General features: G+C 43.6%; 1 protein-coding gene and 1 long non-coding RNA gene across 7 annotated transcripts in view; one reads left to right on the forward strand and one right to left on the reverse strand.

The window, feature by feature from the left end:
- Nucleotides 1-377: 377 nt before the first annotated feature.
- LOC141052310 (uncharacterized) lies at nucleotides 378-12,074 on the reverse strand. Its single transcript, XR_012220775.1, has 3 exons — nucleotides 11,969-12,074; nucleotides 3,576-3,641; nucleotides 378-1,409 (listed from the first exon to the last, which is right to left on the reverse strand). It is a non-coding gene; the product is annotated as an uncharacterized lncRNA (long non-coding RNA).
- Nucleotides 12,075-12,090: 16 nt separating this feature from the next.
- The window catches only part of PLA2G6 (phospholipase A2 group VI), an 88,473-nt gene continuing 81,809 nt past the window's right edge, over nucleotides 12,091-18,754 (forward strand). For 3 of the 6 annotated variants that reach the window (XM_073549515.1, XM_073549518.1, XM_073549520.1), the window contains exons 1-2: nucleotides 12,155-12,282; nucleotides 13,740-13,956. In XM_073549515.1, the coding sequence (XP_073405616.1) occupies nucleotides 13,748-13,956 (209 nt within the window). In that variant the 5' untranslated portion in view covers nucleotides 12,155-12,282; nucleotides 13,740-13,747. Of the gene's footprint in view, nucleotides 12,283-13,739; nucleotides 13,957-18,754 lie in introns of all 6 variants that reach the window. The other 3 variants (XM_073549517.1, XM_073549519.1, XM_073549516.1) reach the window with 2 other exon arrangements.

Consider the following 18,754-nt stretch of genomic DNA (forward strand, 5'->3'; position numbering starts at 1 on the left):
CGCAACTATGATGTGGGGAATCGAGAACTGTTGGCCATGAAGTGGGCATTTGAGGAGTGGAGACATTGGTTGGAGGGAGCTAGACATCAAGTTGTGGTCCTCACTGACCACAAGAATTTGATCTACCTTGAGTCGGCTAAACGCTTGAATCTGAGACAGGCCAGGTGGGCCTTGTTTTTCACACGTTTTGATTTTGTGGTCTCCTTTCTTCCGGGCACTAAGAACGTTAAATAAATAAACCAAATATGACTAGGACACATGGTAATAGTCATTACATATAATTAGTTTAAATCCCCATGTGTCCACTCGGATTAGTTATGCCTATCATCAAATATAGCATATCGGACGAAAAGGAACGATGATTAAAAGGCTTTTATCACTGATATAAAAGAAGCTTTATTATTTAGAACCACAGATAGAGTATTACATATCACCAATTAGGGGATTAAGGGGAAGTAAACGTACACATATGTATAATGTGATTACACATCTAAAAAGACGCACATAACCAGCACCTGAAGGTATAACCTATACACCTCTAATTATATAACTGTCCACAATTAACAATTTAGCTGAAAAATGGTACATCAATCTCAAAGTGGACACTACAATATTATGTCCTCATATCCTTCAGCCAATCTAGAAAATTCATATTGGATGACTACTATATCATGCCTCCACCACCGAAAAAATGACCGCTGTATATACAAAGGCCGCCATATATATAAAAACTACGGTCCATATTAAGCAAGTTATTACCGGCGGTGGTGGTCAGGAGGTGTGCAGGTGCCTGGGTAGCGCGTCCGCCCCGACGCGCGTTTCGGACCTGCCTTTTTCAAGGGGCCTGACCGGTATGTACACCAGCGTCCTTAAATAGTGTACCCGGACGCCGCAAGATCAGCGTTACCGGAAGTGATGTCAGCGGCCCGGAAATGACGCGCTCCGTCACCGAGGCAACCACAACGCCAGTCAGCACCGGCGTCACACAGTGGGAGTGGCCGGGGCGGGCCAACCCCACCATGTAAAGACGCCACATGCGGACAGGGGCAGCGGTGACAGGGGGACAGGCGCGTACAGGGCCGCTGGCACCAACCCACAACTATACAAAAAACATACAAAAAGCATATTCATTATAATATATACATACTATCAATTATACAAAGGACCAACAAAAATCTATAAGGATAACACCATACTGTATATATTTTTTATATAAGATATAACAGCTATTACATCATAGACAATCATCATTGCATATTATTATTCAACTCAGGATATACATAATATAAACATCCTGATCCTTAGATTTCTTCATTTCTTGGCAACAATTATTCACCCACAAGGGGCTAGATTGTATGTGATGTCCATATATATACGGTTCACTGTATCCGTCCTTATAGATCCCAACACTAAGATAATAGAATAAAACATTAAAAGAAAAAAAGAAGAAAAATTAAAATAGTGATATCACAAATCATAGGCGATGTCTACCCACAGAGCAGTGTTCATAGGAATGGGGCATAGCTGATGTTTTCATTGAGTCCAGATGGATGGACTGATCCAATTGTCCATATCCATCTGGACTCAAGTTGGGCCAACTTCTTGGAAATCCCACCCCCACGGATCCCTGTCTCAACCATGTCGATACCCCTAACCCTTAGAAGACTGCCATCGCAGCCATGATATCTCCGAAAATGGCGTGGAATGGTCTTTAATGATGTTATGTCCTCCGCGGTTGCTGCTGCCTCTATGCCCAAAACATGCTCCCGCACTCTAACCTTTAGCTGTCTAGTAGTCATACCCACGTAGATCATATTGCATGGGCAGACAGCATAATATATTACATTTTTGCTGGTACATGTAATATATTTTTTTATTTTAAACTCCCGAGATCCATTTTGGGTAACAAAAACTTCTGTGCGATCAATGTTTGGGCAAGCGACGCAACGACCGCACGGAGTACTACCACAACGACCAGCCATTTGATCTAAGAAAGCGACCATTGGCTCACCCACATAGTGGCTTTGCACCAACTTGTCACGCAAATTTCTTGATCTTCTCGCCGCGACAGCAGCCCTATCAGGCAGGAGACTCGACAAGACCGGATCCGCCTTCAGTATGTGCCAAGATTTGTCCAGAATCTTACGCATACGTGGGAAGTGTGAATGATAATTGGTAACAAACCTCACTTTACCTGATTCTTTACTAGATTTTGTACCATATAGAAGTGTGTCTCTTGACGAGTATCTGGCCCTATTAAATGCTTTTTTGATCATTCGGTTACTAAAACCACGTTCAAGCAGTCTTTCCTTTAAATCTTCTGCCTGTCTAAAAAAGTCTTCATTGGTCGAGCACAACCTGCGTAATCGCAGGAATTGTCCGGTGGGAACCGACTGGACCATATGTCCCAGATAGGAAGATGAAGCATGGAGCAGCATATTGGTAGCAGTTGGCTTACGGAAGATATCCGTTTGTATCTCACCCCTATGATCTTTCTTCAAGACTATATCTAGGAAATCTATTGATACCGGATCATATTTATAAGTGATGTAGATATTTAAATCATTATTATTTAAGGATAGCATAAAGGACTCAAGATCATCTCTAGATCCCTGCCAGATCAGCAGTATGTCATCGATGTACCGCGTCCAAGAAAGGACGCGGCACATCGGCATCTGCTGATCCGGCAGGCCTCTCCCACAGCCCCAGGAACAGGTTAGCATAGGCAGGGGCAAAGGAGGCCCCCATAGCTGTTCCCTGGAGCTGTAGGAAGAAGGACCCCTTAAAAACAAAAAAGTTATGCGTCAATGTAAAACGCAATAACTCGATCACCAACTCCTTAATCTCCATGGGTAAATTGGACATCCCAAGAAAAAATGTTGTAGCCCTAATGCCATCCTCATGCCTGATGCTGGTGTACAGGGATTCAACATCTCCTGTCACCAGCATCATGTCATCTTCCAAATGCAAGCCATCCACACGTCTCAACAGCTCACCCGTATCTTTAAGAAATGATGGAAACCCCTCCACTAGCGGTTGTAGTTTGGAGTCTATCCACCTGTTTACATGCTCCAGGTAATTACCTCTACCCGATATAATGGGCCGGCCAGGGGGCGTCTGCGCGTCCTTGTGGACCTTAGGGAGTAAATAAAAGGTCGGGATAGTGGGTTCCACAACCATCAGGGCATCAGCCAGCTCCTTCGTGATGCTTCCTGCTTCCCTTGCTTTATTAATAATAGTATGTAGTTGTAGAGAATAGGCGGACAAGGGGTTAAATGTGAGTTTTTTGTAGCAGATTTTATTATCTAACTGGCGAAAGGCTTCTTTTTCATATAACACCTTTGGCCAAACTACTACATTACTCCCCTTGTCCGCCGGCTTAAAAACCACATCCCTTAGGTCCTGAAGGACACGCAGACGCTCCCGTTCTTCTTTTGTAAGGTTATCACCATGAATATATTTTGAAATTTCCAAAAATTCTTTACTTACAATTTGTACAAATAAGTCCACACTGGGGCATTATGATATAAGGGGAAACCTCTTAGATTTGGGCCGTATCGAGGGTGGAACCTTACCTCCCTCTGGGACACTGTGTTCGGTGGCTAAATCCTCCATTGTCTGCAACGCTATTTGTTCTTCCTCTGTTGGAAATAAATTGGAGAGGTTGCCATCAAAAAAATGTTTTTTATAGATCAATGAACGGGCAAACAGATGTAAGTCCTTAATTGCCAAAAATGCATCAAAAGATGCAGATGGGGAAAATGAAAACCCCTTCTCCAATAACTTCAAATCAGTCACAGTAAATTTATGATCACTGAGGTTAATTACTTTGTTACCATATCTAGTAGATACAGGAGAGCGATCATGACGTCTATATGGATGAAACGTGCGTTCTCTTTGATTCCGTCTCATCAATCCTGATCCAGTACTCATAGATGACCCTGATCTTTCTGACATGTCGCTTAAAGATGAGACTGACGTTTGAGATGGAGTACGACCTAATTGCTGGCCATGTGATGAAAACTTCCTCCATAAATATACTGTATTATTTTCGTAATCTCGACGATCACGGTTAATTTTATTCAACTGTGTAGCCTGTATCTTCTTTACAACAGTTTCCAAAGTCTTATCGATATTACTATGAAAGGTTTTCAATTTTTCAACCGTACCAATAGATTTGAGTTCTTCTTCAAGATTTTGAATAGACCCATCCAATTGAGTAATAATTTTAGTATTATGCTCGCTTAGAAGTTGCATAAGGGATCTAGAACATTCATTGCATACATCTTCCCACCGAGACACAAATCCACTGTCCTCCACCGGAAACGTAGGGATAACCCTGACTCGCAGGCCCCTAGGGATAATTTTCTTATTTAAATATTTCTCCAAAAATGTGCGATTCCACCACAATTTAGTTCTTTTGACTACCATGTTTTGTAGTACCACCGTACGATCATCCCATTTCCCATCACTGCTCTGCTGTATGTTGGACCCTTCTCCCCCAAACACCTGGTCGATATGTGAAAGCCAGGCTTTCTCCTTGGCCTGGAAATCCATGTCATACAAGAAACCTGTGCAAAACACAGTAACAATTAGATAAATAAACCAAATATGACTAGGACACATGGTAATAGTCATTACATATAATTAGTTTAAATCCCCATGTGTCCACTCGGATTAGTTATGCCTATCATCAAATATAGCATATCGGACGAAAAGGAACGATGATTAAAAGGCTTTTATCACTGATATAAAGAAGCTTTATTATTTAGAACCACAGATAGAGTATTACATATCATCAATTAGGGGATTAAGGGGAAGTAAACATACACATATGTATAATGTGATTACACATCTAAAAAGACGCACATAACCAGCACCTGAAGGTATAACCTATACACCTCTAATTATATAACTGTCCACAATTAACAATTTAGCTGAAAAATGGTACATCAATCTCAAAGTGGACACTACAATATTATGTCCTCATATCCTTCAGCCAATTTAGAAAATTCATATTGGATGACTACTATATCATGCCTCCACCACCGAAAAAATGACCGCTGTATATACAAAGGGCGTAATCATTTATAATAATAAACTATATATGGTGTGGTACCTAAGTGTAACCACTATCATGGCTAATCACTCATAATGTTATCTACAATACCGCCAACAAGTGGCCACTGAATATGCCATAGTGATTATCCCCGGCAATAGCCATTGTATGCAAAAAATCACTTCACACCATAATGGCCATTAACAGCAATGGCCGCCATATATATAAAAATTACGGTCCATATTAAGCAAGTTATTACCGGCGGTGGTGGTCAGGAGGTGTGCAGGTGCCTGGGTAGCGCGTCCGCCCCGACCTGCCTTTTTCAAGGGGCCTGACCGGTATGTACACCAGCGTCCTTAAATAGTGTACCCGGACGCCGCGAGATCGGCGTTACCGGAAGTGATGTCAGCGGCCCGGAAATGACGCGCTCCGTCACCGAGGCAACCACAACGCCAGTCAGCACCGGCGTCACACAGTGGGAGTGGCCGGGGCGGGCCAACCCCACCATGTAAAGACGCCACATGCGGACAGGGGCAGCGGTGACAGGGGGACAGGCGCGTACAGGGCCACTGGCACCAACCCACAACTATACAAAAAACATACAAAAAGCATATTCATTATAATATATACATACTATCAATTATACAAAGGACCAACAAAAATCTATAAGGATAATACCATATATATTTTTTATATAAGATAAAACAGCTATTACATCATAGACAATCATCATTGCATATTATTATTCAACTCAGGATATACATAATATAAACATCCTGATCCTTAGATTTCTTCATTTCTTGGCAACAATTATTCACCCACAAGGGGCTAGATTGTATGTGATGTCCATATATATACGGTTCACTGTATCCGTCCTTATAGATCCCAACACTAAGATAATAGAATAAAACATTAAAAGAAAAAAAGAAGAAAAATTAAAATAGTGATATCACAAATCATAGGCGATGTCTACCCACAGAGCAGTGTTCATAGGAATGGGGCATAGCTGATGTTTTCATTGAGTCCAGATGGATAGACTGATCCAATTGTCCATATCCATCTGGACTCAAGTTGGGCCAACTTCTTGGAAATCCCACCCCCACGGATCCCTGTCTCAACCATGTCGATACCCCTAACCCTTAGAAGGCTGCCATCGCAGCCATGATATCTCCGAAAATGGCGTGGAATGGTCTTTAATGATGTTATGTCCTCCGCGGTTGCTGCTGCCTCTATGCCCAAAACATGCTCCCGCACTCTAACCTTTAGCTGTCTAGTAGTCATACCCACGTAGATCATATGCATGGGCAGACAGCATAATATATTACATTTTTGCTGGTACATGTAATATATTTTTTTATTTTAAACTCCCGAGATCCATTTTGGGTAACAAAAACTTCTGTGCGATCAATGTTTGGGCAAGCGACGCAGCGACCGCATGGAGTACTACCACAACGACCAGCCATTTGATCTAAGAAAGTGACCATTGGCTCACCCACATAGTGGCTTTGCACCAACTTGTCACGCAAATTTCTTGATCTTCTCGCCGCGACAGCAGCCCTATCAGGCAGGAGACTCGACAAGACCGGATCCGCCTTCAGTATGTGCCAAGATTTGTCCAGAATCTTACGCATACGTGGGAAGTGTGAATGATAATTGGTAACAAACCTCACTTTACCTGATTCTTTACTGTCATGGTTTGAACAGGGTTCTTGCCCTGCACTCACAGGGTTAAGTGTTCGTGGCCTCTTTCTGGATCTGGGAGGGGTATTTATACTCACTCTTTACCAGGGTTCTCTGTCAGCTATACTGTTGTTCTGGTGTGTCTGACCCCTGGTGTGCGTGTATTCTGCGTTGCTTGTTTGATTCCCGTGTATGACCCGGCCTGTTCCCTCACTCTGTACTCCGTCTCTCGCTTTGGTAGTACTGTCTTCTCCGGTTCTGACCTCCTGGCTTGGCTATCGTTACTCCGTTACAGTTTGTCCCTATTGTACCGTCTATTGCCCGTTCTGGTTTTCTGACCTATTGCTACGTCCTGACTATCCTTTCTGTCTAAACCCCGTGGTACTATATTGCTATCTGGTGCTTTGACCCTGGCTTCGTCTGGTTTCTGTCTCTGTCTATGCCCCTTGGTAACATTGCCCCATAGTTACCTTTCTAGGAGTTTCCCTGCAGCTCCTAGATCTGTGGAGCTTAGGCCACGCCCCCAGCAGTCATGTGCTTCAGGTCCTGATACTCTGAAGCACGCATCGTCACCGCTGCTGCCCTGCTCCACAGGTATCTGTGAGTACTGTCTTTGTACTCAGGACACCCGCACTGGCACAGTGAGCAAGTGCAGTGCGGTGTTCCTGACATTTACTAGATTTTGTACCATATAGAAGTGTGTCTCTTGACGAGTATCTGGCCCTATTAAATGCTTTTTTGATCATTCGGTTACTAAAACCACGTTCAAGCAGTCTTTCCTTTAAATCTTCTGCCTGTCTAAAAAAGTCTTCATTGGTCGAGCACAACCTGCGTAATCGCAGGAATTGTCCGGTGGGAACCGACTGGACCATATGTCCCGGATGGGAAGATGAAGCATGGAGCAGCATATTGGTAGCAGTTGGCTTACGGAAGATATCCGTTTGTATCTCACCCCTATGATCTTTCTTCAAGACTATATCTAGGAAATCTATTGATACCGGATCATATTTATAAGTGTAGATATTTAAATCATTATTATTTAAGGATAGCATAAAGGACTCAAGATCATCTCTAGATCCCTGCCAGATCAGCAGTATGTCATCGATGTACCGCGTCCAAGAAAGGACGCGGCACATCGGCATCTGCTGATCTGGCAGGGAGAGGTCCCTCTCCCACAGCCCCAGGAACAGGTTAGCATAGGCAGGGGCAAAGGAGGCCCCCATAGCTGTTCCCTGGAGCTGTAGGAAGAAGGACCCCATAAAAACAAAAAAGTTATGCGTCAATGTAAAACGCAATAACTCGATCACCAACTCCTTAATATACTAAGAACGTTAAGGCTGATGCCCTCTCTAGGAGTTTTTTGGCTGATTCTCCTATTGTGACCAAGCCTGCTACCATCTTAGGTGAGGGGGTGGTTCTTTCTGCCATCTCACCTGATTTGAGACATGCTCTGGAGAAGTTTCAGGAGGATAAGCCTGAGCGTTGTCCCAGTGGTAGGTTGTATGTTCCTGACCAGTGGAGGAGGAAAGTGATGTCTGAGGTTCATTGCTCCGCGTTGGCTGGTCATCCAGGTATTTTTGGTACTAGAGATTTGGTGAGTCGGGGTCTTTTTGGTGGCCTGCCTTGTCTCGTGATGTCAGAAATTTTGTGCAGTCTTGTGGGACTTGCTCCCGATCTAAGCCTTGTTCTCGTTCTAGTGGGTTGTTGATGCCTTTGTCGGTGTCCAGGAGGCCATGGACCCATATTTCAATGGATTTTATTTCTGATCTGCCTGTCTCTCAGAGGATGACTGTTATCTGGGTGATTTGTGATAGATTCTCTAAGATGGTCCATCTTGTACCACTCCCTAAGTTGCCATCTTCCTCAGAGTTGGTACCCTTGTTTTTGCAACAGGTGGTTCGCTTGCACTGGATTCCTGAGAACATTGTATCGGACAGAGGAGTTCAGTTTGTCTCTAGATTCTGGAGGACCTTTTGTTCCAAGTTGGGAATTCAGTTGTCCTTCTCCTCTGCATTTCACCCTCAGACCAATGGGCAGACGGAGAGAACAAACCAGACTTTGGAGGCTTATTTGGGATGTTTTATATCTGCTGATCAGGATGATTGGGTCTCATTTTTACCCTTGGCCGAATTTGCTTTAAATAATAGAGCTAGTTCTGCCACTTTGATGTCACCCTTTTTCTGTAACTTTGGGTTTCATCCTCGATTTTCTTCAGGGCAGGTGGAGTCTTCTGCCTGTCCAGGGGTTGACACTGTGGTGGAAAGAATGCAGCAGATTTGGGACCAAGTGGTGGATAAGTTGTCTCTTTCCCAGGAAAAGGCCCAGCGGTTTTCTAATCGGCATAGGACCATTGGTCCCCGGTTTAAGGTAGGTGATATGGTCTGGTTGTCATCAAAGAATATCTCTATGAAAGTGGCTTCTCCAAAGTTTAAACCTAGATTTATTGGACCTTACAAGATTTTGGAGATTGTTAATCCGGTCTCTTTTCGGTTGGCTCTTCCTGTCACATTTAAGATTCATAATGTGTTTCATAAGTCCTTGTTGAAGAGGTTTGTTGAACCAGTGGTTCCTATGGCGGCACCTCCTGACCCTGTGTTGGTTGAAGGTAACATGGAATATGAGGTAGAGAAGATACTGGATTCCCGTCTGGCTAGACGGAGACTCCAGTATTTGGTTAAGTGGAAGGGTTATGGTCAGGAGGATAATTCCTGGGTCTCTGCCTCTGATATTCATGCCGAAATATTGGTGCGTGCTTTTCATCGGGCTCATCCTGATCGGCCTGGTGGCTTGGATGAGGGTTCGGTGACCCCTCCTCAAGGGGGAGGTACTGTTGTGAGCTCATCTGTACATTCACCTTTTGTGTCCGAGGATCTCCCTCTTCTGGTGAAGGAAGGTAGTGAGGCTGATTTGGATGAAAGAAATCAAACACCTGATCAGGTGGATTGTGACTGGGTAACAGGAATTTCAGATTGGATATAAGGAAGCCAACGCCCTTCTGAGTGGCTGGTGATTTCTCTGCTGGATTCTTGGAGACCAGTCTGATTCCTGCTTCCCAAAGATAAGTTTTTGCTCTGCTATTGAACTTATTAGTTTTGGTTTTGTTTACCTTGTTTTTTGAGTTCAGCCATCCCCGGCCGGGGATGTGCTGGATTCTTATTCCTTGATCAGTGTTCTCTTTTGCTCTACTTTCAGAATATTCTGAGTGCTGATATAGGGTTTGAAGTCTAGTGACTTCAGGGTCCTTTTTGCTTATCAGTTGTGTTGGTAATATTTTTAGCAGGATTTTCTCGGATTGCAGACAGCAGCTTTTCTGTCCTGTCCTTTTTAGTTAGCTTGGGCCCCATCGTTTGCTCAACCTATCTTTCTATCTGTGTTAGTGTTTTCATCTCGTTTCACCGTCATTGTATGTTGGGGGCTGTCTATTGCTTTGGGGTCTGCTCTGGGGCAGTCAGTTTTTCCCTTTTCTCTCTTTAGGCTTATTTAGATCTCCGGCTGTGACGAGGTGTCTAGGATCACCGTAGGTACGCTCCACGCCTACTGCTAGTTGTGTGATAGGATTAGGGGTCTGCAATCCGCTAGTTTCCAACCTCTCTGATTTTCTGGGCTGAGCTTGTGTTTTGTTTTTTCCTCCTCGGTGACTCAATCATAACAGATTTCATAGCATTCCTGTCAGCGAATTTTTAAGCAGAAATTGGGCATGAAATGCGTTGCAGCAAAATGTATTTTTCAAAACAGCCGACTGCTATGTTTTTCTACCCAAAAGGAAACAAAAATGTCTTAGTTGCATAATGCCTGTGTGATTCAGACCTCACAAAATAAGCAAAAGATTGAACAACTCATTGAGAAAAAAAAAAAAATCACTGGATCTAAACACAACCTTCACAGGCACTATCGGCTGTCATAATAACTTGGAAGGAATTTGCAAACATTCACTTACTGATGGAGACCCGCACTACAAGAGAGCCAGCCCTCCAGAAGACTCCCCTTGTATACCGCAATACTGTAATATTCTACTACAAGCAACCAAGAGTGAAGTAAAAAAAAGAACAAATATAAAAGTTTTAATCACCCCAAACACAAATTCTAAGGGATCATTCACATGTCCATTAAAAAATGGTACCGGTGACATCAGTGCTTTTCACGGATGGATAAAAATAATAAATAAATGACAAAGCTTCTCCTATACTTTACAATATTAGACACGTACAGGACACGGACTGTACACTGTCACCATCCGTGTGCTGTATGGGTTTTTCACAGTCCCATAGACTTGTATTGGCCCTTGTCATCTGTGCTGCCGGAAAAAACCCCAGACGTGAACAGCAGCATAAATTATAACTCATGCGTGTTGATTCTGTGAAAAAAATGGATAGAAGACGTATGTGTGAATGAGGCACGAAATAAAAAGATAAAGCATATTTGGTACAGCGGCGTCTGTAAAAGTCGTTTATCAAAATATAAAATTAATCAATCAAAAGGGCAACCGATGGAAAGGAACAAAATGAATAAATAAACTGCTGTAATTTGGTCACGGCACCTATAGAAAAAGGCAACAAAAAGTGATTAGAACGCCCTATACAAAATGTATAGACCATACAACTTGAAAGGCAAAACACAAGCCCCCGCCACAGAAACACTACAAAGAGCTCACAAAATGGCGGCACAAAGCAATTTTATTTTCCTCAAAGTTCTGAATTTTATTTAACTGCTAAAATAATAATTTGGCGTCACCATAATCCTCCAGGCCTGGACAATCGTGTTTCCAGGACATTTTTTTTACGACAGAATGAGTGCCATAAAAAATGCCTCAAAAAACATGGCGGATGGTGGAATCACATTTTTTTCAAAATATTTCGTTTTTTGTACTTTATTCCCACTTACATGTTCATTGATCAAATAAACGGTGTCATTCAATACTACAATAATGGTAATAAAAAAAAACCCTCAAGGCTTCATACGGCTGTGTGCACAGAAACATAGAAAGGTCTTGTGAGCAGAGGAAAAAAGCGGGAAAAAAAGGCCCAATCCGGAAGGGGTTAATGGTCTCCTGCTAATCCAGCTCGCCCTAACAGCAACACGAAATGGAAGCTTAACTTCCAACAAGATTAGTTTACCAACCGTTGTAATACACAAGTGTAATGGCGGTGTGCGCTGTGTGTGGCCGTACAGTGTGTGGTAAACAGCGCTGCGTCATGGCTCGCTTTATTCCTTTCACTGGCAACTGCTTACCACAGTAAAAATGGCGCTCGCAGTTTCAGTCTCTCACAAGATGGCGGCCGTTGCTAGCGGCTTCCCGGCCTGTTTAGTTACATGAGACATTACCCGTAACCGCTTCAGTTGTATTGTAGCTCCGAACACGGCTACTCGAATGCCTAATGCCTATTGGTCCGTGCCTGGGGAAGTCCCGCCCTCTTAGAGCGCTCATTGGTTAGCTGAGGACGCAGGCTAACGCAGGAGAGCGTTGATTGGTTAGTAATTCCCACCCGCTAGTACGGAAGCGTGTGACAGCCGGCGGGGAGACTTGTTGTGACTTACAGCATCACGTGAGTGACTGACTACTCGGGGCCGTTATGTCAGTGTGTGTGTGTCCGTGAGGGGGGCGGTGTGCTCGTCTGGCTATTCTGTGGTTATTATGGGGCATGGACGGGATTTTCCTTAAAATTTTGCTTCAAAGCAGTGAGCGTGTCAATGAAATAAAAATATTGGGCCCCCTGTAAATTTGCCGCCACCCCAGTGTCCCACCCTGCATTCTTCTAAAGGGATTTTCTATTGTCACGTTTTTTTTACCACATTAGGGCTATGTGCACACGCTGCAGATTAATCTGCATTTTTTTCCGTGCGGATCCGCAGGTAAAGTGACCTGTGGTTTTGCCACCTGGACAATTGAACAGGTGCCAAACCGCTGCGGAATCCGCAGAAGGAATTGACATGCTGCGGATTATAAACCACGCGGAAAGAAACGCAGCGTGAGCACTGCGGTTTGGATATCACATTGGATAACATGGTACTGTACCATGTCTGCGGAACTGCTGCGGTTCCGCAGTGCCAGAAACGCAGCAGAATCCGCAGCGTGTGCACATAGCCTGACTTGTATGTAAAAAAAATAAGTAATTGAGCTGTACTTTCCCCTCCCCCCTCCAGCAGCGCCTCCCTGCTGCGGTCACGTCATGACTACGTCATGCATCACCGCTGCAGCCAGTCACATGCTGCTGTACACAGAATGAATGGGGTGTCATAAATGTGCCCAGACAACCCCTTTAACCCCGCCTCTGCTGGTCATTGTTTACTTGCTGCAGTGGTGACATCATGACTGCCGCTCACAACAATGCTGCTGCCAATCACATGGCACAGCATTGACGCTTATGTAGACTGAGCTCAGTGATTGGCTGCAGTGGTCACATGCACCCTGTGGTCATGATGTCACTCCTGCAGCCAGTAAGAAATGACAAGGAGAAGCAGCAGAGAGCAGGCTGTTTAAAGGGGTTTTCCCATCTACATCAGCATCCCTGCTAAGCCCAGTGATTGGCTGCAGCGGCGATATGTACTGTAGATATAACGTCACCGCTGTAGCCAGTGAGCAGGAGCAGCAGTGGTGAGGCAACACTGGTGCAGGGAAGTAAAGCTGACATGACTTTAAAGGGATTGTCCAAGTTTGTACATTTATGGCATCTCCACTGGATAAATGTGTAGTAGACAAGGGTGCCATTCATCTATGTGGGAGTCCTGACCACCTCTCCGCTGACTCTACACCCAATTCTGGAGCTAGATTTGGGTCCTATTATTGGAAATGCCATAAATGTACGAGCTGGGATGACCCCTTCACATGATAAGACCTTTATTTTGCACCCAAACAGCAGATCACACACGTGGCTTTGATCTTTATTTCTGTTAGAATTATGGGTTAATATTCAGTGACAATCTAATAGTACACCCAGTCCTGGAGACGGCTTCTGGTTCTTTTTCATTAGCCCTTATTGTCCGGTAATGTGGTTTCTCCCAGTGATTTCCATGGAGCTCTTTGGAAAAATATTCAACACGGTGAGCGCAGTGGGCAACCTGTTCACAAATCCTTACCGAGTGCGGGAGGTGGCACTTTTGGACTATGTCGGATGCCATCGAATTCGGGAAGAAGGACGAGTCTTACTCTACAAGAGCAAGTCGGCAAAATCGTGGGAATGTCTCTTGGTAAATCCACTCTCGCCACAAAATGCTTTTCGGTAAGTTCACAACTGGCTTTCTCCAGGGCAGCTTGCTAAACTGTTACCAATTTTGGCAATCTGGAAATGACATCAAGGGGAGTTAAGAATTGTGTCAACATGTCCATTCCCTGCTTTGACATTTATGGGATATTTATGGGATATAAGGGAGTTATTCACTACTCGAACCTGAAATCCTGACTCTAGGTAATCTTATGTACACTGATTACATCAACAGAAGCACTGATCTCTCCCTAAAGATGGAGTCACACTAGCGTATGAAAAAAAAAAATCGGTCTGCTGCTGATCCAGAAAAGTAGGACAAGTGTCATGCGAATGCAATTCGATTTTTGTCACCTAGCATCCGTATGACATCCTTATGCAATGCATTTTTAACATCATCGTTTACATACAGTAATGCTCTATGTAATTAATGCTAGTTTACAAATTAATAAAGCAATCTTATATACAGATATAGAAAGACTATATAGATATCCTGTAGACCTATAATATATGCCACCATTTAGTCCTTTCATATAGCACTAAAAGGTGTTTAGCCTTATTTAACCTATTAAATAAATAAATAATTAGAAAACAATGCGTCAGGGTTCCCCACTATTTTTTTTTTTTTTTTGTAACCAGTCAAGGTAAAGCAGACAGCTGTCAACTGATATTATCAGGCTGGGAAGGTCCCTGGTTATTGGACCTTTCCCAGCCTAAAAATATCAGCCCGCAGCTGCCCCAGAAGTGGCGCATCACATGAGATGCACCAATTCTGGTACTTGACCCGGCTGTTCCCGATTGCCCAGGTGCTGTGCCAACTGGGGTAATGGTTTATGGGGTTGATGTCAGCTGGCATCAAACCCAGGGGTTAGTAATGGAGAGGCTTCTATCCCAGATGAGCACTGAGTCGTTTAATAACATTGGTCAGAGTGCAATGCAATGTTTTCTCGCGTTGCACTGCTCCGTTTTATACGCCAGTGTTGGCAAACCCTAATACTAGTTTCCTACAATGAAAAATGATTGTCAGAAATTATTAAAGAAGTTAAAACAAATTATCGCCTATCCACAGGATAAGTGGTTGTCCAATCGCTGGTACCTGCAACAATCTGCATAAGAATTTTATTTCCTTTTGCAAAATGTTGCACCAGGTCTAACGCCCGTGTGCTGCTCCATTCATTCTCTATTGGACTGCTGGAAAAAGGTGAGTGATCAGCAGCCCCAAAGGGTACGAATAGAGCAGCAGTCGAGCATGTGCTCTGACGCTGCATTGTAACAGGCATAATATTTCTTCATTCTGGCGATCAGTGCGGGTCACAGCGATCAGACTTCCAGATATCAGCCTCCCAACGAACAGCAAGTTATCACTTATCCTGCATTACAGGTGATAACTTGTTTTTCTCTTCGCCACGACAGCACCCACTGAGAGAGGGGATCCGCCCCTAGGAACAGGAAACCTACAGAGAGATAAAAGGGGATGTCCCCCTCAATCCCTCAGTTGGTTTGAGCGGCAGGAGCCGGCACCTATGGCGACTCCCCTTGGAGAACGCATTACGGACCAGAGCGTCCTGGCTCAGCGTGAGAGCGCGACTCAGCGTCAAGGCTACCAGCACCCCCAGGTATGATGCAAGGCCGGGAATGGAGCACCGAGCTCAAAAAGGACGCTGTAAGATGCTGAACGCTGATTCCATACCTGACTCCTTGCGGATGGTCAGTGGTATGGTCCGGACTGACAGCGTAGACCGGGAGAAGCCGTCCTGACGCGTATGAGGCGCAGCACGGTGCAGAAGGCCAGCAGCCGGGGGCTTGGCATGGTGGGCCTGAGACCCAGAGGGACGATGAGCGCTGCGGCAGATTGACTCCCCCCCTCGGCTGATAATGACTGCGTGAGGCAGGGGTCCGGGTGTGGCCGTCCTCGCTCACGGATACAGCACGATATGGCTGGAGTGGAACTGGTGCGCGTTTGCGCAGATGGTCTGCAGTTGAAGGCCTCGTATGGCCACGGATAAAAGTGGTAGACAGGAAAGCGAACCACGTCTCAGAACGCCTCATATGGCGGTGCAAGGTACACCCACATGAAGTGGTGGAGGTGCTACCGTAGAGCAGCAGAAAGAGTGGACGCTCTAGACAGAGTGGTTCCACGGAAAGAGGTGGTAGACGGTGAAACAAACCACGTCTTAGGCTGAGTTTCCACAGCCGGTACCATGTGTTAATCATCAAGGAGACGCTGGGCTGCTCTCTTTAGGTGGCTGCTGAGCATATGAAGGCCGAGCAATTACCAGATTCGGAGACCAGCTGAAGATCCCTGATCTGGTTGATGTGTGGGGGAAAAAAAAAAAAAAAGTGCACAGGCCGAAGGTCTAACCTCACCCTGCTCCCTGAAGGGGAAGCTCAGTATAGCTGGACCCTCAGCTTGCAATTGGCGGCTGCAGCACCCGGCAGGGGTCAGTGAAGCAGCCTGCAGGAGTTCACTCTTCCTCCTGCTCTCCGAGGGTCGGCGGCCATTCCAGTCCGAATGTGACTGCTCTCGTTAGATGGCAGCAGCTAAGTAGCAGGAAGCCAGGCAAGTACCAGAATGGAATACCAGTCATAGATCCTGGTAGACAGCAGCATACTGGTAGCAGTCCTAGGGGCACACACACACAAGTGCTGAGGTATGCTTACAGAGATGGGCTTCTATGCCTTGGTAAGGCTACATCTTTTGATCTGACTTCAGCTAATTGCATGTTTGTCTGCACAGAGCCTTATGGGGGACTTCAGAATAACTCTGTGAAGTGTATGGTTCAGTGTTATAGTTTAATTATAGAAGGATAGGGAAAATGAAGGGAGGTCAGCTCACCAGTCTCGGTTGCGATCCATAATCCTCCTGCGCACGGAGTCACCTTGATCAGGGGTGTTGACTGAAGCAAAATAAAGGATGGAATCTCCAGCGCTGGACTTCAGTTAAAAATACATCATTTATTGTAAATTCTTAAAATCGAACAGAAAAAAGTGTGGATAAGGACATACAGGCTGATGGGGTCTCTGGTGGTCTCCAACCAACGCGTTTCGACCTAGAGGGTCTTACTCATGGTTCACACTAGACCAATACTGACGACTACAAATAGTACAAAAACTAGTAAATCACAGGTGTTGGACAAAAGAATTAATGAAAATAGGGAGTATCCCTACCAGTTAACTCTTGCAAACACTCAGCCTAATGTGGAGCTGAAACAAAAACTAGTCGGAAAAACAGGAAAAAAAAAAAAAAAACTAATAAAAAGATATCATAAGAATATAATAACAATCACAAAAATTATCAGAATAACCAGAATTGAATAGGACTAAGTAGAATGTAAATATACAGAAGAAAATATCAATCTAATTGCAATATTAAATCAAGTCGTTTGTTCATACCTAATGGTACTCTTGTATTTAATTTAAAAATCCAAAAGGATTCACGATTTAATAATTTTCTCCTGAAATCACCTCCCCTAGTAGATCTATAGACTTTCTCTATTGCTATAATTTTGAGACTATCAGTTTTACCTCCATGAACAGTTTTACAATGATAAGAAACTGCTGAAATATTATAATTACTACTAGTAGCTTCTGACAAGTGTTCCCTAATTCTCTTTTTAAGAGGTCCTATTGTGCAGCCTACATATTGTAGGTTACAAAAAACGCATTCAATAACATATATTACTCCTTCTGAATTACAATTTATGTGAGACTGAATAGGGTATGATATGCCAGTAACACTAGAAGTGAATCTGCTGGTTTTAACCACATAGTTGCAGACTTTACAGGGATGATGTCCACATTTGGAAAAGCCTTTATATGACAACCAAGTATTATTTTTAGTTCTCCTATTACTGATAAAAAGACTGGGGGATAAGATATCGCTCAAAGCAGGAGCTTTCCTGGCTATGTATCATATCTGGGTATTGTCCAGAATTTGACCAAGTTTATTATCATTGTGTAAAATAGGTAAATTATTTTTTGACAATGTCCGTTATCTTATTGAATTGTGGACTGTACATGGTAGAAAAACTAACTATAGGACGGTCATAATTATTACAGGGGGCCCGTGTGCGATTCTTTTTCTTGTTAGCAGTAACTCCAGTGTGTACAAGGCTCAAAGGAGATTCATTCAGCAGGGTGTGTCTATCGATCCTGCTGACAATATTATCAGCTTTCCTTAGCATCCAATTAGCATATCCTCTGTCCTTAAGTCTAGAGAGGGTTTTGTTTGATTCTTTAGCAAATGTTATAGGTGAACTACAATTTCTTTTTAACCTAATTAATTCTCCCACTGGAATGTTTTTAACCACGTGCTTGGGGTGACAAGAATAAGCTTGTAAAATTGAATTTGTATCTGTGGGTTTTCTGAAAGGAAAAACGCAGACCTTTGGGTTGTCAGGATTCACAGACAAAGTCACATCCAGATAACTGATAGAAAAATCCGACACTGTAAATGTAAATGAAAGATTAAAATCATTCATATTAATATAGCTAATGAAATCACTAATCCCTGAGATGTCTCCCTTCCAAATCAAAATCAGGTCATCTATAAAGCGGCCATATAGTTGTATATTTTGTGAAAAGGGATTATTGTTACATAAGATATATTTCTCTTCCCAAACAGCTACTGTAATATTAGCTAAAGCTGGGGAACATTTACCCCCCATACTTCTTGTTTTTGTAAGAAAAAAATTCCATCAAATGAAAAATAATTATGTGAGAGAAGAAAGGAAACTGCATCCACAATGAAGGATTGAATTTCTATCACATATGTGCTATATTTGTCCAAAAAGAATGTGAGACTAGAGATAATCAC

The sequence above is a fragment of the Dendrobates tinctorius genome, unplaced genomic scaffold (assembly GCF_039654945.1).
Source record: "Dendrobates tinctorius isolate UK_male_01 unplaced genomic scaffold, ASM3965494v1 ptg000159l, whole genome shotgun sequence".
Lineage (NCBI taxonomy): Eukaryota > Metazoa > Chordata > Amphibia > Anura > Dendrobatidae > Dendrobates > Dendrobates tinctorius.